Source organism: Brachyhypopomus gauderio, chromosome 12 (genome assembly GCF_052324685.1).
Source record: "Brachyhypopomus gauderio isolate BG-103 chromosome 12, BGAUD_0.2, whole genome shotgun sequence".
Lineage (NCBI taxonomy): Eukaryota > Metazoa > Chordata > Actinopteri > Gymnotiformes > Hypopomidae > Brachyhypopomus > Brachyhypopomus gauderio.
Window position 1 is genome coordinate 7,836,197 of NC_135222.1, and position 23,949 is coordinate 7,860,145.

At 51.0% G+C, this 23,949-nt stretch overlaps 1 protein-coding gene across 5 annotated transcripts in view; it reads right to left on the reverse strand.

Moving 5' to 3' along the window:
- Window positions 1–23,949, reverse strand: part of LOC143528885 (protein diaphanous homolog 3-like) — a 285,913-nt gene that overhangs the window by 181,358 nt on the left and 80,606 nt on the right. For all 5 annotated transcript variants that reach the window (XM_077024807.1, XM_077024808.1, XM_077024806.1 and 2 more), the window contains 4 exons: window positions 12,453–12,527; window positions 12,224–12,293; window positions 6,476–6,612; window positions 5,364–5,469 (listed from right to left, as the gene is read on the reverse strand). In XM_077024807.1, the coding sequence (XP_076880922.1) occupies window positions 5,364–5,469; window positions 6,476–6,612; window positions 12,224–12,293; window positions 12,453–12,527 (388 nt within the window). The remainder of the gene's footprint in view (window positions 1–5,363; window positions 5,470–6,475; window positions 6,613–12,223; window positions 12,294–12,452; window positions 12,528–23,949) is intronic.

Here is a 23,949-nt window from a genome sequence, read left to right on the forward strand (position 1 = left end):
CACCTCTCCCCCAACACTCACCCCACCCTCATTCAGCACACACCACCACCCCAACACTCACCCCACCCTCATTCAGCACACACCTCTCCCCCAACACTCACCCCACCCTCATTCAACACACACCTCTCCCCCAACACTCACCCCACCCTCATTCAGCACACACCTCTCCCCCAACACTCACCCCACCCTCATTCAGCACACACCTCTCCCCCAACACTCACCCCACCCTCATTCAGCACACACCTCTCCCCCAACACTCACCCCACCCTCATTCAGCACACACCTCTCCCCCAACACTCACCCCACCCTCATTCAGCACACACCTCTCCCCCAACACTCACCCCACCCTCATTCAACACACACCACCACCCCAACACTCACCCCACCCTCATTCAACACACACCACCACCCCAACACTCACCCCACCCTCATTCAGCACACACCTCTCCCCCAACACTCACCCCACCCTCATTCAACACACACCACCACCCCAACACTCACCCCACCCTCATTCAGCACACACCTCTCCCCAACACTCACCCCACCCTCATTCAGCACACACCTCTCCCCCAACACTCACCCCACCCTCATTCAGCACACACCACCACCCCAACACTCACCCCACCCTCATTCAGCACACACCACCACTCCAACACTCACCCCACCCTCATTCAGCACACACCTCTCCCCCAACACTCACCCCACCCTCATTCAGCACACACCTCTCCCCCAACACTCACCCCACCCTCATTCAGCACACACCTCTCCCCCAACACTCACCCCACCCTCATTCAGCACACACCTCTCCCCCAACACTCACCCCACCCTCATTCAGCACACACCTCTCCCCCAACACTCACCCCACCCTCATTCAACACACACCACCACCCCAACACTCACCCCACCCTCATTCAGCACACACCTCTCCCCCAACACTCACCCCACCCTCATTCAACACACACCACCACCCCAACACTCACCCCACCCTCATTCAGCACACACCTCTCCCCCAACACTCACCCCACCCTCATTCAGCACACACCTCTCCCCCAACACTCACCCCACCCTCATTCAACACACACCACCACCCCAACACTCACCCCACCCTCATTCAGCACACACCACCACCCCAACACTCACCCCACCCTCATTCAGCACACACCTCTCCCCCAACACTCACCCCACCCTCATTCAGCACACACCTCTCCCCCAACACTCACCCCACCCTCATTCAGCACACACCACCACCCCAACACTCACCCCACCCTCATTCAACACACACCACCACCCCAACACTCACCCCACCCTCATTCAGCACACACCACCACCCCAACACTCACCCCACCCTCATTCAGCACACACCTCTCCCCCAACACTCACCCCACCCTCATTCAACACACACCTCTCCCCCAACACTCACCCCACCCTCATTCAGCACACACCACCACCCCAACACTCACCCCACCCTCATTCAGCACACACCTCTCCCCCAACACTCACCCCACCCTCATTCAGCACACACCTCTCCCCCAACACTCACCCCACCCTCATTCAACACACACCACCACCCCAACACTCACCCCACCCTCATTCAACACACACCACCACCCCAACACTCACCCCACCCTCATTCAGCACACACCTCTCCCCCAACACTCACCCCACCCTCATTCAACACACACCACCACCCCAACACTCACCCCACCCTCATTCAGCACACACCTCTCCCCCAACACTCACCCCACCCTCATTCAGCACACACCTCTCCCCCAACACTCACCCCACCCTCATTCAGCACACACCTCTCCCCCAACACTCACCCCACCCTCATTCAGCACACACCTCTCCCCCAACACTCACCCCACCCTCATTCAGCACACACCACCACCCCAACACTCACCCCACCCTCATTCAGCACACACCTCTCCCCCAACACTCACCCCACCCTCATTCAACACACACCACCACCCCAACACTCACCCCACCCTCATTCAGCACACACCTCTCCCCCAACACTCACCCCACCCTCATTCAACACACACCACCACCCCAACACTCACCCCACCCTCATTCAGCACACACCACCACCCCAACACTCACCCCACCCTCATTCAGCACACACCTCTCCCCCAACACTCACCCCACCCTCATTCAGCACACACCACCACCCCAACACTCACCCCACCCTCATTCAGCACACACCTCTCCCCCAACACTCACCCCACCCTCATTCAGCACACACCTCTCCCCCAACACTCACCCCACCCTCATTCAGCACACACCTCTCCCCCAACACTCACCCCACCCTCATTCAACACACACCACCACCCCAACACTCACCCCACCCTCATTCAGCACACACCTCTCCCCCAACACTCACCCCACCCTCATTCAGCACACACCACCACCCCAACACTCACCCCACCCTCATTCAGCACACACCTCTCCCCCAACACTCACCCCACCCTCATTCAGCACACACCTCTCCCCCAACACTCACCCCACCCTCATTCAGCACACACCTCTCCCCCAACACTCACCCCACCCTCATTCAGCACACACCTCTCCCCTAACACTCACCCCACCCTCATTCAACACACACCACCACCCCAACACTCACCCCACCCTCATTCAGCACACACCTCTCCCCCAACACTCACCCCACCCTCATTCAGCACACACCACCACCCCAACACTCACCCCACCCTCATTCAGCACACACCTCTCCCCCAACACTCACCCCACCCTCATTCAACACACACCACCACCCCAACACTCACCCCACCCTCATTCAGCACACACCTCTCCCCCAACACTCACCCCACCCTCATTCAGCACACACCTCTCCCCCAACACTCACCCCACCCTCATTCAGCACACACCACCACCCCAACACTCACCCCACCCTCATTCAGCACACACACCTCTCCCCCAACACTCACCCCACCCTCATTCAGCACACACCTCTCCCCCAACACTCACCCCACCCTCATTCAGCACACACCACCACCCCAACACTCACCCCACCCTCATTCAGCACACACCTCTCCCCCAACACTCACCCCACCCTCATTCAGCACACACCAACACTCACCCCACCCTCATTCAGCACACACCACCACCCCAACACTCACCCCACCCTCATTCAGCACACACCTCTCCCCCAACACTCACCCCACCCTCATTCAGCACACACCAACACTCACCCCACCCATATTCAGCACACACCACCACTCCAACACTCACCCACCCTCATTCAGCACACACCTCTCCCCCAACACTCACCCCACCCTCATTCAGCACACACCTCTCCCCCAACACTCACCCCACCCTCATTCAGCACACACCTCTCCCCCAACACTCACCCCACCCTCATTCAGCACACACCTCTCCCCCAACACTCACCCCACCCTCATTCAACACACACCACCACCCCAACACTCACCCCACCCTCATTCAGCACACACCTCTCCCCCAACACTCACCCCACCCTCATTCAACACACACCACCACCCCAACACTCACCCCACCCTCATTCAGCACACACCACCACCCCAACACTCACCCCACCCTCATTCAGCACACACCTCTCCCCCAACACTCACCCCACCCTCATTCAACACACACCACCACCCCAACACTCACCCCACCCTCATTCAGCACACACCTCTCCCCCAACACTCACCCCACCCTCATTCAGCACACACCTCTCCCCCAACACTCACCCCACCCTCATTCAGCACACACCTCTCCCCCAACACTCACCCCACCCTCATTCAGCACACACCTCTCCCCCAACACTCACCCACCCTCATTCAGCACACACCTCTCCCCAACACTCACCCCACCCTCATTCAGCACACACCTCTCCCCCAACACTCACCCCACCCTCATTCAGCACACACCTCTCCCCCAACACTCACCCCACCCTCATTCAGCACACACCACCACTCCAACACTCACCCACCCTCATTCAGCACACACCAACACTCACCCCACCCATATTCAGCACACACCACCACCCCAACACTCACCCCACCCTCATTCAACACACACCACCACTCACACCACCCTCATTCAACACACACACACACACACACACACACACTCACTCACAGGCAGAGTGGCGTGAACACTGCACACGTGGGTTCATGTCTCTGCTTTCCTCACACACCCCAGAGGCCCTGACAGCAGCCTGTGTTCAGGATCACCACCACGTGGTCAAAGGGCCACAGTCTAGTGAGGAAAAGCAGCGAGCAGCCATCAGCCCTTGTGCCAGACACCCACCCACTCACGCACATGCACACGCGTGACATCACGGGTGGCGTCACGCACATCACAGGGAGTCGGCCACCTCACATTCCCTTTTCATCAGACAATGTTATCAAGCAACAAGAATACTACATGTGTTTGTAGTATACTACAAACAACAAGAATACTACATGTGTTTGTAGTATACTACAAACAACAAGAATACTACATGCCGTTGTAGTATACTATAAACAACAAGAATACTACATGCCTTTGTATCCAGTATACCGATCACTAGTAGCCTGGCTACTGAATGACTGCTAGAGAGGAGACACATGAGTGCAGTGGAGGAACATCTCAGACTCCAGTGAAGGAACATCTCAGACTCCAGTGGAGGAACATCTCAGACTCCAGTGGAGGAACATCTCAGACTGCAGTGCTGTTGAAGCTGCACACCCACACTGCTCCGCTCCTCTCTGGGGCTGTGCTAACTACTGTGACTGCTTTATTCCACAGGGAATTTCACAGCGTCCCTTTCAGTCAACAGAGCCTGCCTGTCCACCCACTCGGAAATTTTAATTAACGTGTAAAAGCCCTGCAGAACATAAATACGGGATTTCAAAAAACTTTTGTGTTGTAAAAGTTCAGCATATGCTATAGAGCTATTAGTTTAAGTTTTGCCTATTACAAACATGGACAAGCCCAAATGTTAGTAATCATTTCAAAGCTGTAATTGGGTAGCCTGAAGATCTCTTTAAACGAATCATCTGATGTAGTTGTTGCTTTAAGAGATGTTGCTCGTTTGTTTGTGTCTGATTTTATTTTTGTTTAGTACAGTCGGACTAGCTATGCAAGCATGGTTGTAGGATTGCAGGCAGACAGGCATGGGTGGAGGCAGATGGGTGGTGCAAGGTGGGGTGTCAATTGGTCTCTAGTGTGTGTGGGTTCTAGTGGGGGCAGGTGGTGTCCTGGTGGGGGGTGCCCTAGTGGAGGAAGTTAAGGCAGGTGGTGATTGAGCAGGGGGGAGGACAGACAGGTGGTGCTGTAGCAGGAGGAAGCGGAGGGTTGGGGGGGTTGGGTGGTGCCCCTGCGTGGTCAGGGAGGACTCCTACCTGCAGCTGGATGGAGCGGTCCGAGAGGCCCTGCACTATGGGACTGAAGCGCCTGGTCCCTCGTCTCTCACCTGCACCCGTGATGGCGTCCAGCACCTTCTCCAGTCTGCAGAAACACACCACACGTCAGCACACAGGGCCGCAGGGCCTCAAGGCCCACGTGACCATCAGCTCCTCCTGCAGCCGGCAGGGGCCTTGTTCTCACGCCACTGCTTCTAATGTCACTGCCTCTCACGCCACTGCCTCTAATGCCACTGCCTCTCACACCACTGGCAGTGGCCTCTCCCTGACTCTCACGCCACTGCCTCTCATGCCACTGCCTCTCCCTGACTCTCATGCCACTGCCTCTCCTGCTCTGATTTGTCTCTCCACCTCACTTTACATCTAATAACTTTCTTTTCTTTCCTAGAAATTATATTTCTTTTTTTTTTTATCACTGCAGTATTTACTTGGCATGGCTACAGGGGTTACTTTCACACTGAGAGCATTCTGATAACACACCAGTAATGAATTTTTTGCTAATTTTTGCCAAATGTACCCTGCGGGTGAGATCCAATCTCAGGCCAGAAAAACTCAGAGAGGATAGATTCAGGGAGATAAGGAGTGAAGTTGACATGATCAATATATGAGAGGATGTGAGTGGACCCCGACAAGGCCACGGGACAGCAAAGCCACCCAGGGAAAATATTACATGAGCTCAAACACTTTGACACCAACACTAGGCAGTAAAGTCATGAAAAAACATTTTGCTTAAGAAACCCATACAGTACAGCTGAGGCGTGATTTGTTTAAAATGCGAACATGCTTCTACTAACTCATTTTTTAGTTTTCCAGCTGAATTAAGCAAGGCTTTTGATTTCATGGCAACTGCCTTCATGACGTCTGGTGGAACTGAGGTGACATTGAATGAGGTTCACATAGCTTTCACACACACACACACACACACACACACACACACACACACACACACACACACACACACACACACACACACACACACACACACACACACACACACACCCCAGAAAACATTCAGTCACATCCAGGTCAGTGCTGGGCCCCGGATGAAGGCCAGAGAGACAGATACGGGCAGCGGACACCGGGGAACGTACATGTTGTCCTCTCCCACGATGCAGATGGCAGAGAGCAGTTTGACGACGTCTGTCATCATGGCCGGCTGACAGGGATCCATGGCCTGAGCCAGCAGCACCAGGCTCCTCTCCTCCCCGAGGATCCGCTCCAGTCCATACTGCCAACACACAGAAAATAACTCCATCAGCGCCGAGCCCACTGCCTACAGAGAGGAGCTCCAAGTGGGCGGAGCCACTTGCACTATAGCTGTTCTCTGGTTAATAAAACTACTTAAGTGAATATTCTGGCATGCTAAGAAGTTCTCCGTTGTTCTTCAATACTCCAACGCCATATCTAAGAATATCTATTCTATTCTATATCTAGCATACCGTTGTTTTATGAGGCAAGTTTATTTATACGGCACCTTTCACACACAACGGCAACTCAAAGTGATATAATATGCCAACGCCATTCACAAGAATATTGTTGAAGTAACTTCTCAAATTTTCTGCGCTTGATTAACAGGTCTGTGGTTCTGTACACTTGGCCGTGCGTCTGTTTTTGTACAAGGTATTTTCTGAGTGCTTTGCTTTCTCAGGGTACACGTATTCGCTTCATTCTGTTCCATTTTAATGAAAAGAGCTTTAATGTAGCTGTAATGACTCCTAACACAGTTACTCTATGGCAGATGATCCATGGTTCTGTTGATCTGCACTGGCTGTGAGAGTGATCCAATCCAGAACTACAGCCCCACTGTCACAGAGACTTCTGGGAAACGCTGGCTATAGACAGTACCCAGAACATTGATTTCCTTTTAGCTAATGTAGTTTGATTATTTAACCTTGTTTGCATTATTCTTAAGCAGAAGTGTTATCCATATCCTACAACTGTTTCCATTATTTAAATACCTGGAACGTGATTGGGCCCTTTTAATATCTACTAGAAGACACACAGCCAATGCAGTGAGGCTCAGGAATATTAATATGGAGCAGACATTTCTCCCCTAAAGTTTTAAATGAGTGGTGACACTTCAGAGGATGAGAGGTCTGAGAATGTGAGCCGGGCCTGGACACTCTGCAGTCTGAAGACTCGACCTTGGGATAATGACACCAGTGCACATGTGATCAGGGATATGTAAATGTTAGAATGAGAGAGAGAGAGAGAGAGAGAGAGAAAGTGTGTGTGTGTGTGTCTGTGTGTGTGAGCGAGAGAGAGAGAGAGAAAGTGTGTGTGTGTGTGTGTGTGTGTGTGTGAGAGAGACAGAGAGGGAGAGAGAGAGAGAGAGAGAGAAAGTGTGTGTGTGTGAGAGAGACAGAGAGGGAGACAGAGAGGGAGAGAGAGAGAGAGAGAGAGGGAGAGAGAGAGAGAGAGAGAGAGAGAGAGAGAAAGTGTGTGTGTGTGAGAGAGACAGAGAGGGAGACAGAGAGGGAGAGAGAGAGAGAGAGAGGGAGAGAGAGAGAGAGAGAGAGAGAGAGAGAGAGAGAGGGAGAGAGAGAAAGGTGGGGAAGGGGAGCAAAAGGGAGCTAAGTAGAGAGTGCACAAGAGAGGAAAGAGCAAAAGGGGGAGGGAGAGAGAGAGAGCGCATGTTCAAAGAAGAGATAGAACATATAAGGAGAGAGAGACGGAGAGGAAGGGAAGGAGACAGAGTGAACAGGAGGGGGGGGAGCAGAAAAGAGATTGACACAGAGAGAGAGAGAGAGAGAGAGAGAGAGAGAGATGCAAAGAGGTAGATGAATTCACAGATGCAGGCGCGGGCCAGAGGAGCCTTGGGGGTCTGGAATGACAAGCGCAGTTGGAAGGGCTCAAACACAGCTGAGAACAGCCCTGGCTTTGAGAAGATGAGGGGTCCGGGCTAACGGCAGACAGCACCGCCACATCACTACACGTGGGGGTGGACCGCCACACACTCCGGTGCCCAAATCACACTCAAGACCTCCTCCAGTCGTCAGTCACAAGAACCACGCCACGTTTCTGCTTGCACTCTAACTAAAATGGACACAATTAAATATAATTTATTTCCCTGTTATTTATATAGTCATAACACATCAAAAACATTTGTATCCATCTATAATTTTGCAGTGACTATTACCTAAAGCAGCCTGCATGGCGCATCAGACATAATTATATACAGCATTATTACACACTGTGTGTGTACAACTTTTAATTACCGTTTTATTATAAATTATATATTACACACACACACACCAAGAGAGTACAGATTCAGTCAAATCAAAAAGATATATTAAGGGTTTTAGAGATTTTATTATGTTGTCAAAAATATTAATGACTTGTAAAAGCCTTTTTTCGATCTGACCAGATGTTCTTCAGTTGAATCCCCATAAGAATTTAGACGTGAAAAGACGGTCCTTTCGGTGGAGCCGTGGAGAGGCAGAGTTCTTGGGGAGTGTTTGTGTGCTAATGTGTGAAAGCATGTTACTGCTGTTCTCCGTCTTCATTTGGTGAAGCGTTTGCCAGCTGGACAGGAACACCTGTCTGGCACACGCGCTACGGGTGAAAAATATCCCAGTGTGCCGTGGGGCAGCAGAAGAGGTCTGGAGTGGCGACAGGCCTGTGGGTAAATAACAATTTCCCCACCTGATTACACAAGAGCTTACAGGCTGAGAGAGAGAGAGAGAGAGAGAGAGAGAGAGAGAGAGAGAGAGAGAGAGAGAGAGAGAGAGAGAGAGAGAGAGAGAGAGAGAGAGAGAGAGAGAGGACAGGAGGGGAAGAGAAGGGAGAATGTGTGTTGAAAGAGTGGGAGATAAAAAGAATGAAGAAGCAGTATGTGTGCATGTGTGCGCGACAGAGTGATAGTGAGAGAGAGAGAGAGAGCGCAAGATGAAATGGAGGAAGAGACACAGTACACAGAGAGACAGTGTGATTTTGTAACAGGGTGGCTAGGATGTCTTTCTGCAGCCCAACCTGATAAAATGTTCAACAGAGAGAAAGTTTCACAGATCTTATGACCCATTTTAATATTTTAATTAAAAAATGGCTCATGCTTAATGAAGCATGCTGACATAATCAATTATCTTGTATTCTTTTAGTGAAATTGATAGATATATTATTAACTGTGAGCAGACGTGCAGACAATTAATAAATCAACTACAAAACTCAACAAGAAGGCGACAGACAGGAAGGCGACAGGCAGGAAGGTGGCGGTTCAGAGCATACGGACAGGAGTGTGTGAGCATGCCGGGTGTGATCTTGTGATCATGAAGAGTGCTAAACAGCTAGAGGCGGCGTCGCAAAATCTGAAACCATCTCTGCATGGTCCTCCCACCCACTCGTCACCATGGCGAGACATATTTACCCAGCCCAGCGATGTCCACCCAATCAGAGATCCCCGAGCCTACTGACCGTAGCAGGGTGCAACAAACACGGTAGCACAGGTCAAGGCCCACTCTGCTGTGCACAACGCAGTCTAGTGTTTTCACGTCTGAGGGGGGTGGGGGGGGAGGAGATGACTCCGCAGACTGCAGGCCACCTCCAGCACATCAGAATCACTACTGGACGCCCTCATCCATCAGCCAGCTCTAACAGGGGTGGGCAAATCATTAAAAGCCCCCTGCCAAACTTCTCTTGTACTGGTGCCCAGGGACCCCATCCCCCCCTTTCCAAGTTCTAAGTGTTACACAAAGCCTTTCTGGGGGTGGGGGGGGCTCATGTCTCATCAGCTCCAGCCAAACGAGAGCACCGTCCTGTGGGACTGCGTGGGTGGGTGAGGGGGCGTGGCCGACTAGGAGAATCAGGGCAGTGATAGGACGGTCTTGACCGGGCTGTGTTGGACAGGTACCGGGCGTCTGTGCTGGCGCTCTACAAACACCTAGGGCTGGCCCGAATAGCGTTTTTTGAGCTCCGGATATTCGGCACTGATTCGAAGCGAATATTCGAAGCTTCGTTTTTAAATAAGACGGATTAAAAACAAATTATATTAAGAATATAAAATACTTTCTAAAACGGGTCAGAAACTGGCGGACCGCGGTCCGGATCCGGACCCGAATGCAGTCCTGTCCGGACCCAATCTCATTCCTGATTTACTGGATACGGAAATGCCATCCCATCCGGACCCAGAATAAATTGTTTAAAATATTTCTTAATTTTGACGGGAGAATTCATTTTAAACCGGAGCATTTATTTCACCGCTATTGAAAATATTGAAAATAGCGCTGAACTCCGTCACGAGTGTTACGTCCCCCGGACCGCAGGCCAGAGCTATCTGCCAAATTTGGCCCGCAGAACAATATAGTTGATTAACCCTGTTCTAAACAAATGAACTTTTTTATATTGAGCTTATAGCTTAAGTGCAAAACCACAAAAAACAGCTATTTAGCTACGCACTGCACATCATTAAACTGAAATCGGCCAACAACAACACAATTTACAATGACTTTCGATCACTGTAATATAATTAACAATGTTTAAGAATATAAAATACTTTCTGGACAAACAAATTTTTTTGTTTCAAGTAGGCCTATAACCCAAGTACTAAAACACAAAAACACAGCTATTCACTGGGCCGGCTTGCGCAGCGGAGCAGCCGCGGACACTGGGCCGATGTGCGCAGCGAAAAAATCGGGGGGGGGGGAAACACAAAAAAAGACATGAAACGCGGGGAGAAACATTCTGTAAACAACAGACTTTTAATAGCTTCAAAAGAAATCAATATTAAATAATTATAGATTACAGGGAAGCTTAAACAAACGCCAAATTTAATAACGGAGCACACACATTAAAAATACCTAATACCCAGGGCTTAATTTGAGCCGGATCCTGCTGGAATATGATCCGGGAACTCTTTAATTTTGAAGCGTGCGTTCCGGTAACTGTCTGCCTCGATCCGGCAACATTTTATGTTGTCCGCTGTTTGCGTTCCGGCATCGTTTGATTTACAAATTAAGCACTGCTAATACCTAATGCATTTTGCCTCTCATATACCGCCATTAACCTGAACGGAACTGTAACGTTAGAGTGAGGCGGAGCTAAGAAAAAAAACCACGAATATCCGAATACCAAAATTAAAAACCGAATACCTACTCAATGACCGAATATCCGAATATCTGAATATTCGGGTCCAGCCCTACAAACACCATGAAGAGAAGAGAGGACTAGGACAACCAAGCTTTTGCTCTCATGTAAAAGTCTCATTCCATTTCTCCAGCAGTAACCTTAGAAATAGTCAAAGGTCTGGACCCTGGATCTCCGAGTTATAATGTGTTTTAATGAATGCGTTGCGTCTTACGATAAATGAAACTGAAAGATCGGTCATGTGTAGCCAGAGGATGATGAAGTCGGTCCGTGATGCTCTCTACAGAACGTTGACAGCTTGTGAGGCCTTGGGCCACGGTGCCGGTTCTGCAGTCATTCGGTTATTTAAATGGTCAGATTTTTCTCCTTTCTTTCTTAACCAACCTCAGCAGATCATTAAACTCATTTAAACTACACTCAAGTGTAGAATCAACGAAGCCAAATTTAAGTTATGTAGAAAATATGAATATTTTAGGATATACACTGGCCATTGCATTCTTAATTCAAATCCTGTCGGAAAAGAAAGAACTATTACAGTAATACCTCAACAGAAAGATGTACTGAATTACCTTTTAGTGTGAAGATAGAAAATGGTGACTGATGGACTTTAAATTACTTCAGATGACTTAAGAAGCACTCTGGCCAATATGTAGCGCTAGTCTGTCGTAGAGTCGGAGGCTCTTCTAGGACCTGCTGTTATTCCAACATTACCTTGTTATTCACATGCCCACGTTACCTTGTTGTTCACATGGCCACATTACCTTGTTGTTCATGAAAGCCCTCAGGCACTGGATGACTTTGTACTGACTCTTCTTATCAACCTTCTCCTGGCTGCAAAGAGAGAAACCAGTGTGATTAGAAAGTGACGCAAAAATACAGCCAGACAGTTGCACTAAACTGTCCCCTCGAAATCAAGACGAGAGGCTGCAAGCATTGCACGTTTCAGTGCAACTCATTGCAGGGACTTATGGGTAATGTAGTCCATCTTACTGGTTTTTGTGCAGGAGACGCTCCAGTATATCCAAAAGAAGACCCAGGCCCTCATGACCGAAACTCTGCACCCAGCTGTCAACACACAACACACAGAAACATAACAATGAAATGAAAACACTGACAAATGGTGGCAAGCAGCAGCAGTGTGAAAGTGAGACGTTGGTGAACTGAACGTCCTTCTTTCCTCTCCTTCACAACGCCACTTCAAGTTTCCCTGTCTGCCTTCTGTTTGCTCTCCCAGTTTCCCTTCACTGACCCCAGTGCTGGCAATGAGGAAAGTGCCGGGTTACTTTATGAGTTGATATCCCATATTAACCCAATCAAGCTCCCGACATTACACACTGGCAAAAGGCAGAAACAGATGAAAGTCAATAGGCCTTATCAGGGCAGTGTTTGTTAGACCCTATTAAATGTCAGCACATTCCTCTCTCTCCAGGAGATTAAGCTCTGCCCCTGGAGCAATGGGCAAAGGCATTGCTAATGGAGCGAAGATGTTTATTTTAATTCCATTCAAACAGAATCTCGCGCTCTGCAGCTCGATTGATTTGCCCACTAGTGGTGGAGGAAAATACCACAGTGCAAATCTGAGTCTGCAGTAAGAAGAGCAAGAAGATGTGGAGTGAAACACCGATTAATAAAACGTATTAAACATGATTAACCCGGGTTATCTTCAGACCTTGCACAGTGCAACACATCTCTGATCAGTGAACAGTGAAAGGAGACCAAATGTTGCATGAGAAGAAGTAAAGTAGACTATTATGTAAAAAGAAAAAAAAACAGAGAGAGACAGACAGAGAGAGCGAGCACTGAACCACTCAGTGAGACCACGAGCCAATCTCTATTCCTGCAATCAGACAGGCAGGTAAACAAACACACATGCAGTCTAAACTCTTCCACCACTCACTGCTGTGTATCTCTATACTTAAGCCCATCTAGCCGTGGGCTGCTGCAGCCGCTTCACTCCACCTGACGCCCACAATAGCAAAGAATCCGCAAAAGAGGGACGCCACAGCCCGTCCCTCGCTTGTCTCCGCTATCACCACCCGCCCCTCTCTGCAGAAATACCAGAGCGCCGGGCTGTTGATCACGTCACTCGTGACAGGGCGGCGAGGGGCTGTGAGGGGCTGTGAGGGGCTGCTCCGCTCTGCGCCTGTGAAATTGCCTCAGTGCGGGCGAAGAAGTGCGCCCGGCATCAATAGCCAATTTTCCAAAAGCCAGTGTCAAGAGGCGTGGGTACCCTTCAGAGGCTAGATTACAGCCTAAACTGACCACAGGCTGCAGACCACAAACCAGACCAGAGAGAGACATAGGGGGGTGGGGGGGCAGAGAGAGTGAGAGAGAAACAGAGAGAGAATGGGTGAGAGAGACAGGGAGAGGAATAACAGGATGAGACTATTTAGATGGAGAGAGACAGGGTCCATCCTCTGAGATGGAGCATTACTGAGCAGCAGGCCTCTCAGCTCAGCAGAATCCGCATGGCGATTACGAGGCTTTTCCAGACCCCCTTTCTGAAAATGGCCAAGTTGGTGGAGCAGTGAAGAGTGGAGGTGCAGTAGGAGATCTTCATCCTGCAGGGCCCAGAGTCGCCAGACCAGCCAATCACACGGAGCCACAGCGGCGTTACCCAGCTGTCTTCAGTCTTCATCTAACCGCATCCACAAAGAGCCACAGTGAAGCCTCTTCATCAGTACAGCGTGAACAGAAATTTCCAACACAAAAACTGGCCCCAAAATCAGTCAAGAATAAAAAGGCCAAAAAAACGTTTTCACTTTTCAAAAAATTTTCAAAAGGTAAATATATTACAAAATTTATTGGAAAAGCTTTTCAATCTTACACTATACCGTACATGAGTGGTCTGCTTGGTGTACAGTGCACAAGCATTCTAGCAGATATGTACCGTGCACGAGAGTTCTGCCTGATGTGAATCGTGCACGAGAGTTCTGCCTGATGTGAATCGTGCACGAGAGTTCTGCCTGATGTGAATCGTGCACGAGCGTCCTGCCTGATGTGTACTGTGCACGAACGTCCTGCCTGATGTGTACCGTGCACGAACGTCCTGCCTGATGTGTACCGTGCACGAACGTCCTGCCTGATGTGTACCGTGCACGAACGTCCTGCCTGATGTGTATCGTGCACGAGCGTCTTGCCTGATGTGTATCGTGCACGAGCGTCTTGCCTGATGTGTATCATGCACGAGCGTCCTGCCTGATGTGTACCGTGCACGAGCGTCCTGCCTGATGTGTATCGTGCACGAGCGTCTTGCCTGATGTGTATCATGCACGAGCGTCCTGCCTGATGTGTACCGTGCACGAGCGTCCTGCCTGATGTGTATCGTGCACGAGAGCTCTGCCTGATGTGTATCGTGCACGAGCGTCCTGCCTGATGTGAATCGTGCATGAGAGTTCTGCCTGATGTGAATCGTGCACGAGCGTCCTGCCTGATGTGTACCGTGCACGAACGTCCTGCCTGATGTGTACCGTGCACGAACGTCCTGCCTGATGTGTATCGTGCACGAGCGTCCTGCCTGATGTGTATCGTGCACGAGCGTCCTGCCTGATGTGTACCGTGCACGAGCGTCCTGCCTGATGTGTACCGTGCACGAACGTCCTGCCTGATGTGTATCGTGCACGAGAGCTCTGCCTGATGTGAATCGTGCACGAGAGCTCTGCCTGATGTGTATCGTGCACGAGCGTCCTGCCTGATGTGTATCGTGCACGAGCGTTCTGCCTGATGTGTATCGTGCACGAGCGTTCTGCCTGATGTGTATCGTGCACGAGCGTTCTGCCTGATGTGTATCGTGCACGAGCGTCCTGCCTGATGTGTACCGTGCACGAGCGTCCTGCCTGATGTGAATCGTGCACGAGAGTTCTGCCTGATGTGAATCATGCACGAGCGTCCTGCCTGATGTGTACTGTGCACGAACGTCCTGCCTGATGTGTACCGTGCACGAACGTCCTGCCTGATGTGTATCGTGCACGAGCGTCCTGCCTGATGTGTATCGTGCACGAGCGTCCTGCCTGATGTGTACCGTGCACGAGCGTCCTGCCTGATGTGTACCGTGCACGAACGTCCTGCCTGATGTGTATCGTGCACGAGCGTCCTGCCTGATGTGAATCGTGCACGAGAGCTCTGCCTGATGTGTACCGTGCACGAACGTCCTGCCTGATGTGTATCGTGCACGAGCGTCCTGCCTGATGTGTATCGTGCACGAGCGTCCTGCCTGATGTGTACCGTGCACGAACGTCCTGCCTGATGTGTATCGTGCACGAGCGTCCTGCCTGATGTGAATCGTGCACGAGCGTCCTGCCTGATGTGAATCGTGCACGAGCGTCCTGCCTGATGTGAATCGTGCACGAGAGCTCTGCCTGATGTGTATCGTGCACGAGCGTCCTGCCTGATGTGTATCGTGCACGAGCGTCCTGCCTGATGTGTACCGTGCACGAGCGTCCTGCCTGATGTGTACCGTGCACGAGCGTCCTGCCTGATGTGTACCGTGCACGAACGTCCTGCCTGATGTGTATCGTGCACGAGCGTCCTGCCTGATGTGAATCGTGCACGAGAGCTCTGCCTGATGTGTACCGTGCACGAACGTCCTGCCTGATGTGTATCGTGCACGAGCGTCCTGCCTGATGTGTATCGTGCACGAGCGTCCTGCCTGATGTGTACCGTGCACGAGCGTCCTGCCTGATGTGTACCGTGCACGAACGTCCTGCCTGATGTGTATCGTGCACGAGCGTCCTGCCTGATGTGAATCGTGCACGAGCGTCCTGCCTGATGTGAATCGTGCACGAGAGCTCTGCCTGATGTGTATCGTGCACGAGAGCTCTGCCTGATGTGTATCGTGCACGAGCGTCCTGCCTGATGTGAATCGTGCACGAGAGTTCTGCCTGATGTGAATCGTGCACGAGCGTCCTGCCTGATGTGTATCGTGCACGAGAGCTCTGCCTTTCACTCACAGAGGAACAGTGAAACCCTAATGCTGCACTCAGCCCCAACTTCCTCCAGGCTATATTACATAAATCCACACGCCTTTTCTGAAGCACAACTGCACAAACTCTGGAGACTCATCCATTATCACTACTATGATCAGTGAAGATCCATCTCAAACAGTACAATACAATACACTGCCTGTTTATGCATTCAGCAGTACTCAACATCGGCGTGCTATTCACTAATCTCTCAAGTGGAAAGCATTAGTTTGATGTTGTAGAACAGGACACAAGTGCTGATCTCTGGGCGTGGCAGCCTTATTCCAGAGGAAGGGGCTCCACACTCCACTCCTGAAACCACGGGTCCAGGCAGCCTGCGACACACCAAAGTCTGGAAGTCGATATCCACGTCTCGTCTCTCGTCCTCCGTCTCTAACCTCACGAGTGTGTTCATCTTTCCAGCTGGGTCAGGGGCAGACGTGAGCCGGGCATTGTGGGGCGCGTGGCAGAGCCGGAGGGAGGCCGGCTCTCGAGGTGCTGCCTCTGATTGCAGTCGGGGAGAGACAGGCGTGGGTCCTTCTGGTCTGTTTAATCACGCTTCACCATAGAGGTAAATGCAGCGCTGCTACATAGTAATCAACTGCACACTGAGAGCTGTGTGGCCACTGGTGTAAAAGTCATAGTCGTCTCTCTCACCGCCGCTCCTCCACTGATCGCACTGATTTGAGAACATGACACTGACTAGGAGACGCTACTGACCAGCGTCTCGCTGAGAATGAGAGAGGTGATGAAGAGACTGTGAAGAAGAAAACAGGGAGGGAGAGAGAGAGAGAGAGAGAGAGAGAAAGAGAGAGAGAGAGAGAGGAGGGGGTGTTCAGGCAGTGTGCCACGCGGTGTCATCATCATGCCGTCCTCGTACGGTTCTAATCAACAAGCCGCATGCCTCCCAGCAGCTATCTAATCAAAGCGGAGCGTGTACGTCGGTGCCGTGCTCAAGGTGAGGCCAAACAGAGGCTCAACCCGAACGCAGTTTGTCAGATCAGAGGCTAGCGGAGAAGAAGGGACTCGTAAGTCCATCAGCGGCATTCATTTGCTGATAGGATTCCGACGCGTGCCGCTGCCAAAAAAATAATAATAACGATGATGATGATGATGGTGTTGGTGATTTGTGGGTGAAATGCACTGACGCTTTAGTGAAATGGGAAGGTGCAGATGTACCATAGTGGTCCAATCAAAGTTAAATTACAAACAGGAGCAGCGTGGAGAGCCATGCTGGACACCACCAGGGACACCACCACACTCACTCTGTTATTTACCTTCCAGCGCCAATGAGGAACCGGGCCCTAATTGAATAATCAGGATGGAAGGTTTGCAACTGGAGCACATTTGCAACAAAACAGCATAATCAGAGCCCTTCACAGGAATGAGGGAACAGTGATGTGTAATGACACGCTAGCTGGATAAATATTCATCGAGAGAGTGAGAGTGGAAGGGGAGGAGTGAGAGAGAGAAAGAAAGAGAAAGTGGAAGGGGAAGAGAGAAAGGGAAGACAGGAAAATGAGAGAAAGAATGAGAAGAGAATGAAAAAGCGGTTTGTGTGCATATGAGTGATTGAGAGAGAGAGAGAGAGAGAGAGAGAATAAAACAGAAAGCAAAAGAGTGAGAAGAAAGCAAATGTTAAGACAGGATGATTCACTGGAGCTGAATTAAAAAAACATTAATAACAAACAAACATTAATGACAATAACAATCAAACATTAATTACACCACTAGGACATTTACAGTAGGAGATCACAGAAAACATCAAATGATCAACATTAGTTTGTTATCACTGTAACTTGTGTGACCTAATGCCACTGTGATTCTGTAAAGCAGAGGGCCACACTGAGCCAAAAGGGGCCCCACACAAGGGGACACCCCTACACTCGTCACCAGGGGCCCCACACAATGGGTCACCCCTACACTCGTCACCAGGGGCCCCACACAAGGGGTCCCCCCTACACTCGTCACCAGGGGCCCCACACAAGGGGTCACCCCTACACTCGTCAACAGGGGCCCCACACAAGGGGTCACCCCTACACTCGTCACCAGGGGCCCCACACAAGGGGTCACCCCTACACTCGTCACCAGGGGCCCCACACAAGGGGTCACCCCTACACTCGTCAACAGGGGCCCCACACAAGGGGTCACCACTACACTCGTCACCAGGGGCCCCACACAAGGGGTCACCCCTACACTCGTCAACAGGGGCCCCACACAAGGGGTCACCACTATACTCGTCACCAGGGGCCCCACACAAGGGGTCACCCCTACACTCGTCACCAGGGGCCCCACACAAGGGGTCACCCCTACACTCGTCACCAGGGGCCCCACACAAGGGGACACCCCTACACTCGTCAACAGGGGCCCCACACAAGGGGTCACCCCTACACTCGTCACCAGGGGCCCCACACAAGGGGTCACCCCTACACTCGTCACCAGGGGCCCCACACAAGGGGTCACCCCTACACTCGTCAACAGGGGCCCCACACAAGGGGTCACCCCTACACTCGTCACCAGGGGCCCCACACAAGGGGTCACCCCTACACTCGTCACCAGGGGCCCCACACAAGGGGTCACCCCTACACTCGTCACCAGGGGCCCCACACAATGGGTCACCCCTACACTCGTCAACAGGGGCCCCACACAAGGGGTCACCACTATACGTGCCACCAGGGAGTTGCAGTATAACTAAAGTTTGAGGACAAAAGTACAAGAAGGTAGTTTAGATTGAAAGGAGGTCAATGAAGACCTGGCAGATTCATAGACTCTGTTCACGCTGTCCCATATTTACATGTCATGCTTGAACTGCACATCTCCTGTGAGAAGACATCAAACACTGCAAAAAAAAAAGAACATTATGAAGCTAAGCTAACTGTTGTTGGTCACAAACACACGTGAAATATGTGTACACTGAAAACAGTCTGTTTCACTCTCTTCCAAGTGTCCTATTTAATCAGTTGATTAAAAGTCCACCAAATGAATTTCAAACACCCAACGCAGTGCAAACATTCCTTCTTCCCTCCTTCACAATCTCTCGTGTTTGACCGCCAGTCTCGAGCCCCGCGGCTGCTGAGGCCCGCCGTAAAGGCCACGCCTCAGAGCCACCTTCATGATGGCCTCCTCATGGGCGTGTCCCAACACCCACCGCCTCATGGGCGTGTCCCAACACCCACCGCCTCATGGCCGTGTCCCAACACCCACCGCCTCATGGGCGTGTCCCAACACCCACCGCCTCATGGGCGTGTCCCAACACCCACCGCCTCATGGGCGTGTCCCAACACCCACCGCCTCATGGGCGTGTCCCAACACCCACCGCCTCATGGCCATGTCCCAACACCCACCGCCCCATGGCCGTGTCCCAACACCCACCGCCTCATGGGCGTGTCCCAACACCCACCGCCTCATGGGCGTGTCCCAACACCCACCGCCTCATGGGCGTGTCCCAACACCGACCGCCTCATGGCCGTGTCCCAACACCCACCGTCTCGTGGGCGTGTCCCAACACTGACCGCCTCGTGGGCGTGTCCCAACGCTCCCCTCTCACCTGGACCAATCCCAGCAACCCCGTGTTCGTCTCCCCGCACGCCTCGTCACTATTCTTGTATCTTTGAAGCAGAAAGCAGCAGCACGCAGTAGCATATTTATACATCTGATTTACTGAACGTGTTTTGGGCCCATTCATAACCAATATTCCCACAAGCGAATGGAGTTAGGATTCATCGATGTACAAACAATAATATAAGCGCGTGTGGTCCCGCCCAGCCGCCGCGTGAACAGGGCTCAATAAAACACAATCCAGGTGTCCAGCGAAGCTGTGCGGGTCTTCGGTGGAATTTTCCTCCGATTGTTCTTCAGTGGGCTCCGTGTGAAGGGGGTCAGTAATGAGAGGCCATGACACTGATGGGGAGGAGTCGTCCGCTCGCTGACGGCTGAGGAATGAAGCGCCCCGCGCTGGAAGAGAAAATTCAATTTAGTCCCCTGCTCCCTGGGAGGACGGGGCCGAGGCGCTGAGCGATATTGAGTGGGCAGGGCCCGGGGTCTCGACAGACGCTTCATTGAAATGCATAGCCGGCAGGCAGGCAGCCATATTTCCCCCATCAGCAGGTGAAGCGGAGTGCAGGAGTTGACGCACGGTCGGGATTACAGCAGCACTAAACTAATGGGAGCTGCAGTCACGCCGACAGGGCTGGCGACGCCCGTCAACACGGCGCCACAAAGAGAACCGTCCCACCAGAAACGAGAGACGGGAAAAACGCTTCCGCCGCGCACACGCGAAGGGGGAAGACACGGGCGCACGCGCAGAACCGGGCCGGTGACACTACCCTCATTTGACATCAAGTGAGCTGAAATCTTATCAGCAGGGGTCCCTCGTAGGGATTGAGCGTCCGTGTTCAGAACTCCAGCAAAGGAATCATCATCATCATCATCATCTCTTCTCTCCTCTTTCTTTTATCCCCCTATTATGTCCATGAGAGCAGCCGCAGCTGGATAGATCAGCCCACAGGAGACAATCAGGAGCAGGACTATTGTGCATCAGCAAGGACACAAGCCCCCCCCACCCCCCAAGGAGGACCGCACGCTCACAAAACATCTGGAACAAGCTGAAGCCTCAGACCAAAGGAGCAGAGCACTTCACCATAATGGGAGTATCCAATCAGAAGAGGCGCTGTCGAGTACAGAGTCCCACCCATCACAATCACATTAAGTGCCAGCGAGGCTCCGGCGGGTGGGGGTGGTGTTCCAAGCACAGAGGCGTTCTGATCTTCTTCCTTTCAGCTCACCTCATGTTTTCAGAGTTCATTTTCCTCCCGTTTGTCTTCATTGTAGAGATTTGCTTACACAGAGCCGACACTCCCATGATAGTCTAACACAGCTCTCATCCGGCGAAGCACAACTCCTGGAGGACTTCTAAAGGTCCACCATTAAGTTCCCACAATATCAAGACAGTTACTAAAGGCAGTTGAGCACAAAGCAGAGCTCACAGGCGAGCAGGTATGTTTTATACTCACTGGACTGTGTGTGTGCATTTTGTGTGCGTGTTTTGTGAGTTTCCTCTGTGTGTGTGTGTGTGTTTACATGTGCACTCACTGTTCAAGTCATCAGCTTCTGCAAACTCCAGAAAGTCTGCCCAGGCCTCTAAGCCCTGCAGATCTTATCCGCTGTTCATAAACCAAGTTTGAGCTTATGAGTATTGGCTCGGTCGCACCAATGAACAGGGAGCATTCAGACTCCTCGGGGGGTGGGGGGGGGGGGACCGGCTCAGACGAAACGACTGCAGCAAATGTTTACATGTGCGGAGAGAGCGGGGGAAGCAGACAAAATGGGAGACGGGAGTGACTGACGCCAAAATTCTGAAAGCTTTGAACTGTGTGTGTGTACCTGGCCTACAGGAGGAGCTGTGGGCTTCCATTAGCAGGCCGAGACACCTCCTACATCCTCCACCACCTCCACCACCTCCACAACGCTCTTTATTCATCTCTCACTGCACCTCACCTCCCTCTCAGCCAATATCTGCCCATTACCTTCATTCTCTTTCACCCTCTTTGTGTGTGTGTGTGTGTGTGTATGTCCTTGTTTCTCCAGTATTCAGTGACGCAGACACATCCCCAAAGGGAAGCGTGTGCTAAGAAAATAGTTGAACGACTGCTGTCCATTAATTCCAACGCCACCGCAGTAAAAACGTCCGGCACTAAAGTGTCGCAAGGTTAATATATGCGCAGCGACCTTCAAAAGCACGGCTATCCAGATAGCGGCTAACAGCCACCATGCTGGGGCTGAAATATAGCAGTGTGGAGCCAGGCAGGCGAGTGCTAAATATTAATGAGATTTGAGTAATTTATGCTCGCCAAGGGAATACATGTCAGTCACAGTGAGGAAAAGTGTCAGCAAAGAAGCATATGTACGATCATCCACTTGTTAGAGTCAGCTAGAGAGGGGGGGGGCTCACGCTCCCTCCCCCTTATAGCTGAGCATTAAAAACTGTGGAAAACAAATTCATCATCCCATTCCCAGGAAACAAAAACAGTCATAAATCAGGCAGAAAAATGAGGCACCTTATCTGCCTAACTTCACAGCTAAGGCAGACCGACTCCCCCCCCCCGTCCCTGCGGACATCCTGCCCCAAGGCTGCGTTACCCGCCCCAGCCGTGCGGCACCGTGTACCCGCCATCAGCCCAAAATAAAAAGCTAACCGAGAAAGGCCTGAAACGGCCGTGGGTCCAACACACCATCCTCAGTCCACTGTCCACAGGAGAGAAGAGTCTCCACTCAGAGGTGACTCCACCAACCTGGACAGTAAAGTAGGTTAAAAGCAATAAGGAGGAACACACACACACACACACACACACACATTGCTATATATGATTTATAATGGTGGAACCCCACAGACGGCTCTCGAGGCGATGAGATGATAAAGCTGGACAGTGATTGGCTGAGGGCAAATGGCAGTTTACGCTTGGGAACCAATAGGACTATTTTATCCTCATGCCTCAGTGCATGTGATCAACACAGCCAAAAAAAGGCACAATAGGAATGTTTTAAGATAAAATAAATAAACTAAAGAATACAGTATTAAATCAATAAAAACTAATTTACTTAGAAATCAATGAAAACATCAATGTTTTCAAGCTATCCAAACACAGGCAAAACAAACCTTTGAGATTAATGATATTAAACACCCGTGCTAAAATCCTTAAAAAGTCACAAATGAGTTAAACATTTGCAGAAGGAATCCTTGAACTAAGAAGAGTAATTAGCAAGTTCGTGGTAAACCGTAAGTTAAATCACTCCATGAGGAGAGACCACCTCAGCATCAAAACACCCCAAGGGACAGCACAGCAATAAACACGTCCATCTCTCCCTGATGGGACGATTCTGTCCAGGGAGCAATGTATCTCTCAAGAATAAAATGACAGAGCAACTATGGCAAAGGAAGGTATTGAAGTTTAGCACGAGGAGACGTGACACAGGCGTCAAGGTTACACAGGAACGCCACGCTGCCATCTTCTCTGGTCGACGGAGGGTGGCTCACCATTCCGCCTGCTCTTTGACATCAGCTATGTGTGGAACCTCAGAAGGTTAATTTAATCGAGAATGGAGATTGTAAAGGGGTCAGATTGTGTGCTCACAGAGATATCAAACTTCAGTAGCTTTTAAAACTCTTCTTTCTAAGATTTATTTATTTTTGCTTGCTTGTTTTATGGACCACTAACATATGTGACCGCATGAGGGGAATGGGAAACAAAGACAACGTAGACTAGGTTACGTAATACACACCGAGGATCTGTGGGTAATAAGCCAGTAACACTTCATCCATTATTTTTAAGACCTCTCCATTTCACTTATTAAAGCAGTACATACATGTCTGACCACTACATCTTACATGTATTTTCTAAAGACCAGAGCAGGAAGGGTGAGATGTTACCAACACCAAAGTAGTGGGGTCGATTCCTATTGAGAACTCACACTGGAATATTGACAAACAGTGAAAATGTAAAATGAGAGGTTACATGATAAACAATTAA